General features: G+C 57.0%; 1 protein-coding gene across 1 annotated transcript; it reads left to right on the plus strand.

Moving 5' to 3' along the window:
* Window positions 1–264: 264 nt before the first annotated feature.
* FAM110A (family with sequence similarity 110 member A) lies at window positions 265–13,958 on the plus strand. The gene is made up of 2 exons (XM_067554584.1): window positions 265–358; window positions 10,190–13,958. Exon 2 carries the CDS (start codon window positions 10,438–10,440, stop codon window positions 11,524–11,526), a length of 1,089 nt encoding a protein of 362 aa, XP_067410685.1. The 5' UTR covers window positions 265–358; window positions 10,190–10,437; the 3' UTR covers window positions 11,527–13,958.
* The last annotated feature ends 2,312 nt before the right edge of the window (window positions 13,959–16,270 follow it).

A 16,270-nucleotide genomic window follows, 5' to 3' on the forward strand; every position in this document is an offset into this window, starting at 1 on the left:
GGGAAGCAGGACCCCTGGCTGTGTGGAGAGTAGGAAGGATGGGGAACCGCAGAGAGGGGAGAAGGGGGAGCCCCCCTTGTGGCTGGCGGGGGGAGGAGAAGCAAGGCTCCTGCCCATGGGGGTGGGAAGCTGCTTACAGGTCGGGGGGACCGGGAGCGGGGGAGCAGATCCCAACGAGCCGCCCTCGCCTGACTGGTTCATTCATAAAGTCCGCTGTCGCGGTCGCCTAGCGACCCCAGCCGCGCAACGTTCGAAAGGCGGCGGCGGAGCCAATGGGCAGGAGGGGCGCGGGATCGAGGGGACTGGAGCCGCCTGGGACCCGCCGCCGCCTCGGCTCACCCTTCTGCCCCAGCTCCAGGTCTGGCCGTGCGGTAAAACGGGCCGGGGAGGGGGGGGCAGCGGGAGCAAGGGGCTGGGACTCCCCTCCGCTCCCCGGGAATTGGAGGGTCTGTGTGCGGAGCCCCCTGCCCCAGAGCCTCTGGCCGAGGGGGCGGGGGAGCAAGAGGAGGGAGGCATCCCAGAGCCCTGTCCCCAGGCGGGGGAGAAATCCCAGAGCCCCTGGCGGCGGGGGTAGGTTGTGATATCTCTGTTTCGAGCCCCCCCCCCCAAACCCTGGTCCTAGGGTAGCGTCCTTGGAGCAGGGAGCCCCTTTTCCCAATGACCAGACCTAACTTGGGACCCCAGGCGGGGTGTGTACATATCACGGATTCTCTACTTAGGGTGAGACAATGGCACGAGCTGCACTCAAGGGACGCTGGAGAACGTGACAGGGAATTCTGAGAGGGGTGGGACGTGCCCTTGTGCCCCACGGTTTTGGGCATTGGTGCTGAGGTGAGGAGGAGTTAGTTAACCGTGGGGTGCCGGGTGCTGGACGCTGGTTGGGAGGTGGGAGGAGGTCACAGTTCTTGTTTCTGGTTACATCTGGTTCCCATTTCCTGGGGGGATGTGTCTCCCGAAAGGGCTGAGAAATGCGGTTTATCTAGTTGCCCCAAGCCAAGGGGGATGTGAGCTCTGTTCGAATGTCTCTCACTGATTCATAGAAGGTCAGAGTGTCGGACGCTGCAGCCTTTGTAAAGGCCTGGAGAACCCTGCGACCTGTAAGAGTCAGTTCTGCAAGTGACGGTGAGAGATGCAGGGCTGGCAGCTCCTGCAGGGGCAGGAAAGAATTCCCCTCCATGTTCAGAACCGCATGACTAGTAGGTTCTTTATGGGGATTTTTTTACTTGTTTCTGATGCATCAGGTAACAGACTTGGCCTGCTGCAGGAGACGGGAATTGATGGGCTGATCCAGTATGACTAAGCCTATGCCCCTATCTGCGGGCCAATCAATAGTATAGTCTTAGCAAGTATGCAACAGTTCCGATGATGCAACATTAGAAGCTAAGTGGGAGAGTCAAGCTATGATGTGTTTTCCACTCATCCAGACCATAAAGTGGGTGAGGCATTGCAGAGGCTCCAGAGATAATATGCACATCTGCTTTGAGACACCATGGTTGGTTGGCTTGTATCTGCTGTGTCTAAAATGGGGCTAAACCCCCGTTTACTTGATCTGGTTTGGAAGACCATTTTAATGGGATCTTCGTGGTCTAGAATTCAGTTTTTAAAATGCAGTTTGACTCTAAAAAGCAGCATAATAGGGTTCCATGTTCATTGTCTCTCAGTGATTTTCAAAGTCAAACTTACCCAAGTTTGCAAATAAAAATCTGTTTTCTTGAACTACCAGTCCCATAAACTGCCCCTGGGCTCTGAAAATCAAGCTGGGTTCTTTACTTCCCACAGCTCATCGCAGACAAAAGCTTCTGTGCTCAGTTACATCTGTGCAGGCTCAGTGTACTACAACTGAGGACAGAATGAGACCCTGCAACAGGGACTTTGGAAATCATTTTCTTGATGAGGCATGAGCCAGGCTGGATACCCGCTCCCTCCTTCAGAGCTGTGCTGGTAGCACTAACAGGAGTAAAAAGGCTTATCTCTGTCGTTAAACTCAGTGCCTGTGTTTCTGGCTGCACAGAGGGAGCAGCTCTATTGAATAAGAAAGTGCCTGTTTAGTTCCTTTCCAGGGCAGTGTTCAGGAACACGTGGTCACCCCATCCGCTGATTCAGGTGTGAACAGTTAACGGTCGGTCTACCTTGCAGTCAGGAGGTGCGATTGCAGCATATGTAGACATATCCAAGGGACTTGAAACAAGGAGACTGTAGTGCGTTTACCCCTGCCAACTGGAGAGTTCTCCCCTTGGTGGAGGTAGCCCATCTCGCTGAGAGGCAATAGATTGGTTGGTGGAAGAAGTCTTCTGTTGACCCAGTGCAGACAGCACTGGGGGATAAGGTGGCTTAATTTCATCGCTCAGAGATGTTGATTCTTCACAGCCCTGGGCGCAGTGGCTGGTTGACCTAATGTTTTAGTGTAGACCAGGCCTGAGTGTGAGTGGGTTTTTTGACTCTTGAGCTGGTTCAGCTGACTGCTTTAGTCTTCCTGGAGACTGGCAGCTAATGCCATCACTGAGTCTGGAAGTGTTACAATTGCTACCAGGGAGAGAGCGGGGAGGTTGGGAAACAAAGAAAATCCCAGGGATTTTCACAGGGAAATAACTCAATCAACTGTTTTGTGACTGGAAATCTCCAAAGTCCCAGGACAACCAAAGGGGATGAATCACAAAGATAAATCCCTGAGCTCCAGCGTGTATGTTTGTGTCTTTGGCTGCTGTTGCTTAATAACATTCTCATTTACCGGAGTCCCTGGTTAGGGTTGGAAGTTAAAGCTCTGTTCCGGTAAAGGGGGGTGGCTCAGCTCCACATCTTTTCTGATCCTGTTGTTTACCTGGAGACAATGCTTTGAGTCAGCTACAGCGGGAAGGTTATCTAGGATGGGGCAGGGCTGGCAGTGTTCTCCGCAGTCTGCAAAATGCAGCCCAAAACTGGAGGGAGACACACTCAAAATGCAGAACGCCCCCCCCCCCCGTGTGCACTCACAAGCGTGTCCCTGTAATTTGCCAGTGTCCAAGGGAGTCTGGGGGTAGGTCAGCAGAGCGCTGCATGGACTGAGCTATGTCTTGAGGGAAGTGGAAGGTCTGTCTGTGTGTAATGAGTTCCTAGCTCGCCCTCCCCAGGTGCAGAAGCACCCCCTGGCATTAGGCTGTTGGCATTCGATGTGCTAGCATTGTATTTTGTTTGCGGGGGGTCCGGAGGATTGGTTGTACTGTGCACGCCCCTCCGCTCGTCAGTTCAACTGTGATATTTGTTCTGCAGTGGGTGCCCTCGCTGGCTTCGTTCCAGCTACAGGAATGTAGAGTTGCGCGCTGGGGCTCCCAAGCGGGGGGCCTGGGTGGAAGGCAGCACGGGTGTCTGTCGCTTGTGAGAAAGGGGAACTCAAGCCATTTCTGAATCACTCTCTCCCTTCCCCCTCCTCCCTGGCTGCGTGAGGTTGGGAAGATCTCGCCTCCTGGAAAACCTGTTTGGTCAGAACACATAACAATGCAGGAAAAACCTATTGTGTAGCCAGCACAAACCTTCCCCACACGTGAGCTTCACCTGGCTAAGAATTCCGCTGCCCACCTGTTTGGTTTTGTCCCTTCCGTGCCCTCTCCCAGGTGTAAACGAGTTCACCTGATGGTATCTTCCACTTCCTCATGCAGCGCCTGAGCTCCCTCTGGGAGATGGGCAGGGCCAGGACCCCCTGTGCTCAGACTTCTGGCGTGATGAAGCACCCCTCCACTAGGGGAGCTGGGGGAAAGAGAAGACAGCCAGGGCAGGACGTGGGGAAGGGCCGGCTCCCTCTCTCCGCTGGTTCCTCGGATTTCTTTCTCAGGACGGTTTCCAGCAGATGGAGAATTGGGGCCAGGGGTGCTGCTACATGTTTGGGGACTGCTTCCTGCAAGCTCAGCTTTTGCCTACCCGTAGGGTCCTCTTCAGCAAGGAAGAGGTGGCTAACAAAGGCTGGTGATGTTTGCTCAAAAGGCAGAAGACTAGGAGTTGGGGTTCCCAGGCTCTGCCTGATTTAACCACGTGCCGTGGGCGAGTCAGTCTCTGCATGCGTCAGTTTTGCCATCTGTTAAATGGGGATAATGACACAGCTCACAGGATGGAGACAGTACCGATGATTGTTGTGATTATCAGAGCACCCAGGAACGTGCTCGGTGTCGTGAGGCTGCATTCGCTCCTGTTTGAGATCCCGGGCTGGCAGAAGCCATGTGAGAACTGCAGAGCATGGCCAGGTCTGACTAAGGATCCCCTGGCTGAGAGCTGGCATTTCAGATCATGCGGATGTTTGGTTCCTCATTCCATCTGAAGGCAGTGGAAAGGAGCCTGAGTCTGGCTGGTGTGATTATAGCGGAGTCGGGGAAGCAGGGGCATTATCTGTTTCCCTTCCCACTCTTTGTGTTCCTGGTCTGTTTAGATTGTCAGGGCAGGGACTTCTCTTAGTGTGTGTTTGTACAGCCCCCAGCCCAATGGGACCCTGATTTCAACTGCAGTATCTGAGCACTCTTGTCACATAAATAATGAGCTGCGTCTCTAGGGGAAAACGTATCCCTGGTCATACTCCAAACACTGTAGCTCCCTCCCTAGTAGCTGTGAGGGGGATTAACCCCCCAGATAGTCCTTTCTGCATTTCCCCTCCTCAGCTTGGCAATCACTCTGCCCGGGCACTTACCAGCTGGGAGTTGTGCCTCTCTCTTTGGCAGTCTGGGGGGAGGGAGGGAAGGGCTGTAAAAAGCCACAGGCCAGAGTGAAGGGGGAGCTGAAAGGGACTGTCCTTACCCTGGAATATTCTCATCTGTAAGTCTGCCCGGCTGCTGGGACCCCCCCCCACTCCTATCTCTTTTCAGGTCATGTGGCGCGATTCCCTTCGGGCTATGAGGATGCGAGTGGGTGGGCGGGGGGGAGCAACCTTCTGTCTTTTTAATGTTCATTGTGTCTGAAATCATCAGAAGGCGGCTGGACTGGAAGCTCTTGCTGCAGTGGATCCACTGTGGGTCGTCTCCTCCTTTGGGAGTCCAATTGCCCCCACTCCTGTATGGTGCTAGGCGCAGAGGCAGGTACGTGGGGGCGAGGCAGGAGCACGCTCGGGTGACACTGAGGCAACAAGCCACTCTGCATGTGTATCTACAGGAGCTGTTACGTGTCTGGAGCTGCCCCTTTCTGCCAGTCAGGTCACTGCAGGCTTGGTGCAGGTCGGTTTATTGTTCTTCAAGAGGTGTGCTCTGTGCACAGGCTCCCCGCCCGGGCCAGCTACCATCTGAAAGGAAAGAAGTTCACCTTGTGAGTAGGAACAGGAAGTTGTGCAAGCCGGTTACCTGATCCCCAGGTGAGCGGTTGGTGCAGGTTTAATAAATCTTGCATCTGGGCTGCTGCGAGAGCGCGCGGAAGCTCCAGAGACTTTTCAGGTGGAGCCGGCCAGGCTGGCATTCTGGAGAGCAGCTGCAGCCACAAGGGAAAAGGGTAAGTTACTGGTGTTTGTTCTTCCGGCTCCCTGCGGCCTAGGGCCAGCTCCTGGAGTGGCGGAGGGGATCCAGGAGGGCTGAGCCAGGGCAGGCAATCCTGCATTTCACATTAGGATCAGAGGCCACCGGACGATTCCTTCAGCTGCTTTGTAGAGCTGTGAAGGTACCAGATAGGTGGGAGGCGTAGGGATGGCCCTGGGAGGGTTTTAACAGAGGCCGGGTCTACACTTAAAACTGGTGTTGACCTAAAAATATCACTCAGAGCTGTGAAAAATGTCACGCCTGAGCTCAGTAGCTGGACTGGCCTAACCCCTCTCCCCCCCCAGGTGTGGAGCTGACCTAGTTTAGCTACCACCTCTTGGGGGGTGGTGAATTAACATCGTCAGCGGAAAACCCCCTTCCACCGCTGTTGGAAGCGTCTCCGCTGCGGCACTGTAGCAGCTGCAGTGTAGACATGGCTAGAGCATCTAAATCCACTGGAGGGGCTTGATCCGTCTCTTGCTAAGGCTGGGGTGAGCTGGGAGCGACGGGGTCACACCAGAGCGAGAGGGGAGTCCAGCCCTGGGGGTGTCTCTCTGGCTCTGCGGGAAGATAAGAGAAATGAGGCTGCGGAAGGGGTTGGGTTGCTGAGGGAGGGTGGCCAGAGGCTCGGTGGTGGTGGGACACCTGTGATCTGAAACGAACAGAATCCACGGCTGCGAGGAGCCTGCCCAGTGAACATGACACCAACCTGGCACCTGGCGGGGGGCCCTTGACTCTGTGGCATGTGTGGGGGGAACGTAGGGCCTATTGAAAGATCAAAAGCAGGTGGAGTAACCAGACGCTGGCCGCAGGGCGGGAGCTGAAGGAAGCAAGGGGTCTGGGGCAGAGAAGCACCGAGCTTTGATTGCCCCCGTTTGGAAAGAGCCCAAGGGAGGGCAGCGTCCCTGGGGCAAAGAGACAAAGTGGCCGCAGCAGAGGGGAGCATCGGTGGGAGGTGGTTCTACCTGCAGCTGGCTGAAACCCTCCTCCCTCTCCTCCCCCACATCACCATCCCAACCTCTGCGGTCTCTCTCCAGCCGTGGGGCCTGACAGCGATGGGTTAATCTAGGCAGCCAGCGAGCTGGTGGCGAGGGTGGGGGGTGGATATTTTGCTTGTGGCATAACTCCCCGGACTTACAGGGAAAAGTTCCCCTGCCTGTCCCAGCCCGCTGGTGCGGGCTGTGTGTTTGCGGTTGGGTGACGGGAAGGTTGTGCAACCCCGTGTGGTTCCGTGACGTGCACAGACGGGGGGGAGGAAGGGGACCTGCCTTTTGCAGGTGGTTTGAAGTGCCCGACACAGGACACGTGTGGTGGAGGAGGGCCCCCGTTACTGCGCTCTGGGCCCCCTTGGACAGGCCTGCGACTGCTTTTGGTGCCTCTCTCCCCCCTGCGCCTGTTAGCTCTGGGCGAATGAGAGAGGCCGACTGACGCCTCTGGGACGCTGCTGACAGCTGGGCTCGGTGGATGCAGGGCTGGAACACCCGCAGCCTCCCCGGAGGGGCTCAAGGCACTGCACAGAGATGGCTAAATTAAACCTCTCAGAAGTCACTGCTCCAACCGGGCATAGCTTGCGGAGTGCATCCGTGCCCCCTCTGTTTGTCTGTCTGTGTCCCTGTTAGTCTGGTCGCAGGCCCAGGGGCGAGAGACCCTGTTCGGTGGGACATGCTCTCGTCTCCCCTTTGCCATTCAGGAGGGCGGCTTGCATGTATTTGCAGGCTGAGCGCCAAGACACGGAGGTTAGTGTGTCATGCTAGTGGATACCCTGGATCGGATCAACATACGCACAACAGATGCTGCCCTTCTTCTGTAGCCATTTAAATAATAAGTCCTTAGTATATTTAGAATGGCTTCTCCTCTGCCCCTGTCTTGTAATCCCCAAGCGCTTCTGGCAGTGATAGTGAAATGCCTTCTACTCTCCTGGCCCCACACTGGTCTTGGGCAAGCCAATTATCCTTATCCTCACCTTCCCCCCCACGGAGCAAGCCCCCCACTGGCAATGGGTCGGACTGTTTGGCAGCGTCTCGCAAATGTTCCCGTGATGGGACTGGGGGCGTCGCCAGATGTGCCTTGCTATAGTTCTGCATCTTCCTCGCTCGTCATCGGGAGCTCACGCAGTCACTTTTCGGGGAGCCCATCGGGGTGTTTGCCCTTGGATTCCTTTGGCCAGTCAGACCATGAGCCACAGTGTAGGGAGAGCGTGAGCTACCTTGAAGAGGTCCTTTATTTCTTCACATTTGCTATAGCGTCTGTTGCCCGCGGATCTCAAAGCACTCTCCCCAGCTGGACAACTAACTACCAGACTGCTGTCCTAAGGGCCTCAGTCTGTTACGATGGCTAGCTGGCTTGCAGCTTGGGGAGTGGAACTGGACCTGGTGTCTGCAGGTTGGAAGGGAATGCCCCTGCAGAGCCCGCTGGTTTCCTTCTGCCTCCAAAGCAATATCAATACCATTTCTAAGTTCTTGGGTTTCCTGCTGGTTAGAGGAGATTAGCGCCTCGTTCTGAAGCAGCAGAGCCTAGTTTTCAGGGGATGGTTTGTCAGCCTGTTCATGCTGGGGGCATGCCCCCTTTGCTGGTGACTGACAGCTCTGGCTCTGAGCCCAAGCTTCAAGCAGGCTGAAGACTCATTGCAACTGATGCGCGGCCCAGGACATTTCTGCCACGCAAAGATACATTTGTCCGTTATCCCCGTGCTGCAGAGGGAGGTGAAGGGACTAGCCTGAGTTCACGCAGGGTGAGTGTCTGCAGCACAGCACAGATCCCTGGCTCCCAGTCCCCAGCTGTAACCCACCAGAACGGGCAAACAGACACGGGTAAAAAAATGAGTGTCCTTCTGAGCCCCACCTCCAGAGCTAAACCCACGTCTCCTTTCTGAGCTCCCGAAGAGTTCCCTGACCATTTGTTTTCCCCTGCACTTTGGCTGGGACCGGATGTACGGAGGGGCCGGGAGTCAGGCTGCCTTGCCAAGATTTTCCCAGCCCCAAGATATTCCGATGAGCAGCCTGACCTCCGGGTGCATTTCCTGTGCGACTCTGAGCCTCTGCGCTTTGCCCATCGCTAATCCCCGTGGCTAATGAGAGACAGGAGCAGTTGTAAGCTGTTTAAAATGCCCCTTCTAATGGGATGAAGGAGGGGCAGGCAGTGGAAATTAAAACACCTTCAGTTCACATAGCAAGCACTGTGCTGCAGTGAGCGCCGTTCAGGAAGCGTGATCGGAGCGGAGTGTGTGTACGCGGCTGAGCTTTCTCAGGACCACACTTCCTAGGCATTGTAGGGTTCTGTGCAAAGTAACGAGGGTCCTTCGCCGAGCTCCTTTATACATCCCCTCGCCCTAAAATCCAGCCACTTCTTGCCTCCGTGACTTCAGCCCCTGCTCCCTGCATGTCCGGGCATGCATGGATTCAGCACAGCAACTCTCCCCAAAGGACACACTCTGGGTGAAACTCACAAAGCAGACCACGGGTGGAGGGGGGGTGTTATTCCAAAAGCGTGGGTGGCGTGGGCCCCCTTGACATTACCTCTCCTCTGGCTGCCCTGCGGGGGCTGGGAAGGGCACACAGCTGTCTCAGGGCTGTGTTTCCTAGCCCGGCACATGGCAGACGGCCGCTCCATCGGTCCTCTCTGGGGCCCCCTTTCCCAAAAGGAGGCCCTGTCGTGACAAGCCGAGCAGGGTGGGGAGGAGGAGAGGAGAGGCTTCCTGCTGAGATTCCTGGGGTAGCGTCCAGCTGCCCTGCACACGGGCTGTAGCGGCACCAGGTCACGGGCCTGCCTCTGCAGTACCATTGCCATGGCCATCAGTGCTCCAGTGTCGCCGGCTCCTTCAGAGAGCGTGGGATGCTTCCACCACGCGTCCTGCACAGTCCAGGTCGGGAGGCGCAGGGGAGAGAGGAGCATAGGCTGTTTGCTGCAAGAACTCCTCGGCCCCCCCACCCCGGGGGCTGCCAAACCATCAGAAACCTGGCAAGGGCGGGGGTCTGGTCTCCTCAGGGGCAGAGGGCAGAGCCCAGGGGCAGGGCGAGCCCAGTCTCTGCTTAGGAGGTGAGAGACATCACGGTTTGCAGAGCCGTCTCTGTTCTCTGGGGACTTGTCTCGCCCATTCAGAGGCGGGGGAGATGGGGGGAGCCCGCAATCTGGATTATTTGGATGCTGGGTTTTTAGCCAGTGGGATGTTTTAGCGCTCCCCCCCCCCCCCCCCCCGATATCTCCTTCATGCGGCTGGCCTTGGCTGATGGGCAGCTCCGGTGGGGGGTCAGGGAGGAGAAATGCATGGGCATCCCATTCCTGGCCGACCGAGGGGCAGGGGCACAGGGGGTCGGCTGGGCACCCCATGTGGGAAGAGGGCAGGCGATTGGGGGGCTGGGGGAAGCCTGGCGGAGGGCCGTGCAGGAGGAGAAGGGGCTGATCCTGGGGACAGGGAGCCTGGCAGGAGGCCCAGACGATAACGTCTCACTGGCTTTCCATTCCTTCCCCTATTTCCATTCAATGACTTGTCTAGAGCTGCTCTCCCTCCATTGGTGGAGGCTTCTATTTGAAGTGTCTCGGCCTCGGTTGATTGGCTGGAGGGAGAGACCTGTCTGGAAGGGGGGCGGGGCCCGTGCCTTGAAATAGGACGCCCAGCGCGGGCTCCCCCGCCTCCTGGCGAAGACAGCTGGGCGGCCCTGCCAGGGCCTTTGTCTGGCTGAGGCTCCTGCCAGCTCTCGGCTGCGTGCTGACCTCTGTTCCCTTCTTTGCAGCGAGCGGAGCGTGACCCGGGGCAGACCCCGCCGAGGCTAGCCGGCCCCTTGGACTCGTCGCTCCGGGCCCCTCTGGAAGATCAGAGGGATTTTGCTTCCGGGACTGACCTCCGGCCATAACCTTCGCTACCGGGCCCGGGTGGCGCGTGACCCTTGATGGACACTGCAGCTCGGGGCGCACGGGAGCCGGCCAGCGGAGTGGTCGGCCTGGGGAGGAACGGCCGGGGGGCGCGCAGCGGTTGAGCGGCATGCCGGTGGAGACCCTCCAGGCCGGGGACGTGATGAAGGGGGTGTCGGGGACGGCGCCCTTCACCTCGGCCATGCCGTTCCGGATCCTCAACAAGGGCCCTGAGTACTTCCGCCGGCAGGCGGCCACCAGCACCAGGAAGCCCAGCGCCGTGGAGCGGCTGGAGGCGGACAAAGCCAAGTACGTGAAGAGCCAGCAAGTCGCCAGCACCAAGCAGGAGCCGGTGAAACTGCTCTTTAAGCAGCCCCTCTTCACCCCGGGGGTCCGGAGGGCGATGCTCACGCCCAGCCGTAAGACCCCGCAAGGGGGCCGCCGGGGGGACGCCTGCGGGCCGAAGACCTCTCTCAACCTGGAGATCCTCAACAACCTCATCAACATCTGTGACAGCCCCCTGCCCTTCGCCCCGGCCGAGAGCTCCCGGGAGTGCAGGTGGAAAGCGGGGACGCCGGAGCCCCCGGGCAAAGTGCTGGGCGGGCAGCCCGCTGCGCAGAGGAAGAAGGGCCCGTCGGACGGCATGAGCAAGCTGTCGGAGAGCTCCGTCACCTCCAAGCCCTCCAGCACGGTGGCCGTGCGCAGGGTGGATGTCCGGCCCTGCGGGGTTCTCCGGGCCAGGGTGACCCCAACCATCCAGGTCAGCCCTGTGCCCATCTCACCTGCCAAGGTGAGGATCCCGTCCGCCAGCTCCGTTAGCTCACCCAGCAGGAGCCCCCGCGAGCGGCGGACGGACAGCGCCAAGCGGCAGACCCTCCTGCACCGGTCCAAGTCCGACCTGAGCGACCGGTACTCCCGGGCCACGGCCGACCTGGAACGCTTCTTCAACTACTGCGGGCTGGACCCCGAGGAGGTCCGGGACATGGGGGTGGAGCGCTTCGCCCGGGCCAGCTCCGACATCGTCTCCACCAAGTTGCACAGCGTCAGCACCGCCAGCTCGGAGTGCGCCCGTTCCCAGCGCAGCGCCGCCACCCTGGGGGAGAAGCAGGCGGAGCGCATGCCCTACGGCGTCTCGGTCGTCGAGCGCAACGCCCGGGTGATCAAGTGGCTCTATGGACTGCGGCAAGCCCGAGAGCCCCAAAAGGTATCCAACGTCTAGGGACTCCAGGGAGGCCACGAACTCGGATAGCAAAGCCCGGTAGCGCGTGTGTGTTATGTACAAGGGGGTGTTTTAATGTCTTGCATGACCCCATGGCGGAGTCTCTCTGATAGGGCATCCCTTAGCTCCTTTCCGTGTCCCCTGTGGTGTTCTCCCTGCCTTTTCCTGATCCCGGGGCTGCAGAGTTCAGAGATCCGGTCCCTCCGCTGACGAGACGTCGCCAAGCCGAGAACTTCAAGAGTGCAAGGCCCTAACGAGAGAGGGCCAGTGTCGTTGGCACAGGGCCGAGGGGAGGAGTGGGGCCAGCCTGGCAGTACCAGGAGGGACATTCAGGAGTAACTGCAGGACTGCGCAGTCTCTCGGTCAGTAGAGAGTTTCCTTCCTCACAGGAACTGGCCCTGGAAATATGCAAGCTATTAATAGAGTCCCGTGAGCCACTAGGAGGGCAAAGGGCCAGTTGCACCTGCTCGTCTTGATCCAGTCCTCGGCACCTGCCCAGGAATCAGTTTGCTGAGCTGTTGGGACAAACTTTCACAATGGACAGCGCCTGTGCTGGGAGGGGAGGACTGGAAATGCTCTTGCGGGTGGAAGAATGCATGTGTGTATTCTCCTCGTGGGCGAGCCCCAGGGAAAACACACCCCTGCCTCCGACAGTGCAGCTAAGGGCTGGGTGTCGCAGGGGAGGGCATTTCTCCAGGCCTGCCCGCGTAACACAAGTAGTGCACTCACAGTCTAACCCCCACGAAGGCTCTGCCACAGGCTGCCAGAAACCCTGGGGATCTGGTGCTAAGACCCTTATCCCACCCTTGATTGCACCTGGGGGATTGCCGCCCAAAAAATGCAGGCTGGAGCCTCCCTGGCAGCTGTGTGAAGCCTGCCCCTTCCTGCTGTGTTTAGGGGAAATGTTCTTAGCTGGGTCGGCCACCTTCACAGAGCCCTGGGTCACGGTAACATCCGAAGTGCGTCTCTTGCACCCCAGGAGCCGGTTTGTGTCAGCCCAGCCTGTGGTGCCTCAGATCAGGAGCCAGCGTCTGACACATCGTGCAACATCGCTGCCCTTTCAGTGCTTCCACGGGGCCATGCTGTGCCTCTGGAACAAAGCATCCACACAGGGTAATGGGGGGTGTGTGAGCATGTGCCATGCTCGCCATTCCTCAAACGCTAACCTCGGGGGTCATCTTAAACCCCCCCCGACCAGCCAGCCTTTGTATTTTATGCTCAGCCTTACCAGGCCCACAGGAGTTCAGAAGCAAAGCGGTGTTAGGGGCAGCTGGAGCCAAATGAAACTTCATGTTTTTGTATGTTTTTTTGCTCTACACTGAAACCCTGATCACGCTGCTTCAGTGATCAAGAGAACATTGCCCCCTTCTGCAAGAGTTTTTCAAGGGCAGTGACTTCTCCCTACCCACGTTAGCCAAGCTCTTTTGTGGGGAGGAGGAAGTCGGTGTTTCTAAGAGAAATCCCTGCGTGGTAGCGTGCGTGGAGCTTGGGGCTGTTGTAACAGACTCGTCTTTGTTGCATGGAAAGAACCACCAGGCCTGCTCTTTGAACTGACAGCCCGGGCGTCATGCCGCTCTGCTCCGTGACTCAGGCGCGGCTGCAACTGATCCGTCCCTCCTGAAAACCTCCTTTCTCTTGGACTTTCACTTTGCTGCCCGGCAGTTGGTTTTGCTCCGAGCCTCATTCTTTTTGCAGCTGCCACTTCGCTGTAGTTAGTTCTGTGTACATTTCATTGGGAGCCAGCCAGTTTGTGTTTTAATAGCCGATCCCTTGGAGAGATGCTAGCCTGCATGTGTGTGTGTGTGTGTAGGGCGGGGTGTTAAGTGAGCCTTGCAAAGTGATATACAATAGGCAAACTAGTTACTAGTTACCTCCACTGGAAACAGTCTTATCACGAACAGCCTGCAGCCCTGGGATGTTCCATGCCCCTGCACAGACGTTCCTCATGGATAACAGCCTGCCCCGTGTTGCTATTTGGAAGTGAGGGTAGATTGGCAGGAGCTTTATTAACTGCCCGGGGGACATCAATATAACCTCCTAAGCAAGCGCAGGGCAATACAGCAATGTGGGAGGGCCAGCACCCCCCACCCCCCGCCAGTGCTGGCTCTATAAAGCTCAGTAATGAGGCTGAAAATAGCAAGAGACTCAGATTCTTAGCCATAAAGGCAAAAGTCTACCTCCTCTGTGTAGGATTATCAAGGCTCTTGCAGGGTGTGTTTGTGTTTTTATGTGCACAGATGTGTGTGTGTGTGTGTGTGTGTGTTTGTACATATTTTTCTCTGCTGCCAGTCAGAAAAGCCCAGGAGTTGTGGGAATGCTGACCCCTGTTATTTATGAAGATGGTTCTGTATTGTTCTCTTCTCATTTTTACTGTATTTGCCAAAGTTTGTTCTGTAAAAACCCGACGGATTTTATTAAAGTCCTGGCCTTTGGATGGCTGGTGTTTGTTTTGTTCAAACGTGGCTGCAAACCCAGCTTGACATCCGGCAACCCGGGTGGTGGAGGGAGGGAGACCACCCTGTGGGGGGAGGGTTTCTGGATAAATACAACCCCCTTTTGGGGCTGATCTCCCCATAGGGGCCATTCTGTCCTGTGGGGACCTGCCCCAGTCAGAAGGAGAAAATAAAATCAAAGTCAAAGAAATCTCCCTCTTTCTCGGTTCTCGGCACTGTTCGCACCAGCGAGTGTGGCCAAAAAACCCCTAGTACTTCCCTGCTCCCTGCGGCCCAGTGGTCCTCCCCAGCCCCCAAAAGCAGCAGCAGGACGTCAAGTGGTTCTCTGCACTCAGGGGCACCCGCGGGACGGGCTGGAGCACAGTTAAGGAGGGTGATGGTGTCCACGGGGAATGGACAAACGGTACTGCCCTCCAGAATTCCCTCGTCCCTGAGCAGCTCTGCCGGGCTGATGCTGGCCGGCAAGGCAGAGTGTCTCCGCCACTGAGGTACAGGGCCTGCAGAGAAGGGAACATCCACGTTTTAAGGGAAAACCAAGGTCTCATTTCCAGTTAACCCTTGCCCGGCTGCTGCTTGTGTCCCGGGAGCTGGGCTCCATGGAAGATCGGGGCATGCTTAGCGCGTTGTTTCATGTGTAATCTGCTATGTGCATGTTTAATGGCAAAGCATGTGTTGTCCTGCTGTGTAAGCCCCCATCTGTGTCCGCCTGAGGGCATGTCCCCACTTACCGTCAGCGGTGGATCTGCAGAAGCGTGGTTTTGGGGAGGGGGGGGTTGTTGGCCGTCTGCCATGTGGGTTGCATTACGCACAGAGGCCGTTTGCAGCCCCTGTGACTCACGCCATCTGCTCCTGCACTTGTCTCAGAGCTGGGGGCACAGGGGCACTGATGGGATCAGCTGCATGGCTGGACAGCTTCCCTCCGTCTCTGGAATCTGCACCCAGGTTACAAAGGTCTTGAGGGATGCAGGTGCAGCGGGAGCGGGAGGCCTTCCCATCCTGCTCCGGTGAAGTTAAGCGGTTGTCCGAGAAAGAAAGAAATCACTGCAAGACAATGGTACAGGGCGAGGAGATCGCTGCCTCCCAGCCACCGTGCTCTGTGGGCTGCCACGCTACCATCAGAGGTGCAGGATGCTGGAAGTGTCAGCGGGCTGCTGACTCCAAACACGCAGCCAGGATTCTCCTTTGCAGATGGGGAACGTCCAAAGGCAGAACCGTGCTTTGCGCTTTCACAGCACTTCGTGAACAGTCACTAATTAACGCCAGGGGAGGCTGACGGGGGACGTTTTTGCTGAGCTCAGACAACCAGGGACTTTCCATCTCCCCATCCCGGCTCTGACAATGACTCTGGCTTTGATCTTGGGCAAGTCACTTAACCTCTCTCTCAGTTTCCCCCTCTGGGAAATAGGGAAGGTGATCGTTACTGGCAGGCATATAAGGAAGATGAATGAAGGTTTCTGAAGTGGAAAGGTGCTAAATGTCATCTCCAGCCAGCTCTGCCAATGCACCTCGATCCTGACCTGTACCAGCTCTGGTTTACGGGGCTGGGTCCCTGTACAATTCTTCAGATGCCCTCGCATCACATCATGGTGCCTTTTTGTCAATGGAAGATACTTCTATGAAACCACTTCCCCCCCCAGGCAAACATAAAAATCTCTAAGAACTGAGACAGGAAGTTGTCCACCTTCAGAGGCGCAATATCTGTGCGTTAGCAAAGGCGAGTGCAGCCTTTTTTCAAGAAGGCTTTGTAGTCGCACGCAGTGGTAGGGAATCGTGCAATAGGCATCATTGTCACTCAGCCGGTAGCTCATGATCCTACGCGATTTCTATAACTCCCTATTTCTGTAACTTGCCGCATGCTGCGCCAACACCCAGAGCTAGTCCCCAGCCCACTGGGGAACAATCTGCAGCAGGTTGACTAGCGAATCCCAGAGTCCAGACCCAGGCGTCTTAAGTAAAAACACCTGCCGGGCAGACAGACTACAGAGAAAAACACAAACCCACACGGTTGTAAATAGATTCTTCTTGCCAGCCAACAGCCGTGGAGTGGCTCCAGGAGGGTGTTGCAGACTGTGGAAGGCTGCCTCTCAGATGGGAAAGGTATTTTTTCAGTATAAACCCAGGTGTGAATTTAAACCAAAGCAGTTCTGCGGTTGTAACCCCTCCCCCGGTGTGAGGGTGACCAGGTGTCCTGAGATTTGGGGCTTTTTCTTATATAGATGCCTACTACCCGCCACCCCCGTCCCAATTTTTCACACTTGCTATCTGGTCACCCTGCTCTGTGTGAACTCTAA

This window comes from Emydura macquarii, unplaced genomic scaffold, assembly GCF_026122565.2.
Source record: "Emydura macquarii macquarii isolate MOO-44397 ecotype Brisbane River unplaced genomic scaffold, CSIRO-AGI_Emac_v2 contig_1483, whole genome shotgun sequence".
Taxonomy (NCBI): Eukaryota; Metazoa; Chordata; order Testudines; family Chelidae; genus Emydura; species Emydura macquarii.

Bases quoted from the DNA above. Each gene is read 5' to 3' on its own strand.
- FAM110A (XM_067554584.1), top strand. From the start codon at position 10,438: ATGCCGGTGGAGACCCTCCAGGCCGGGGACGTGATGAAGGGGGTGTCG.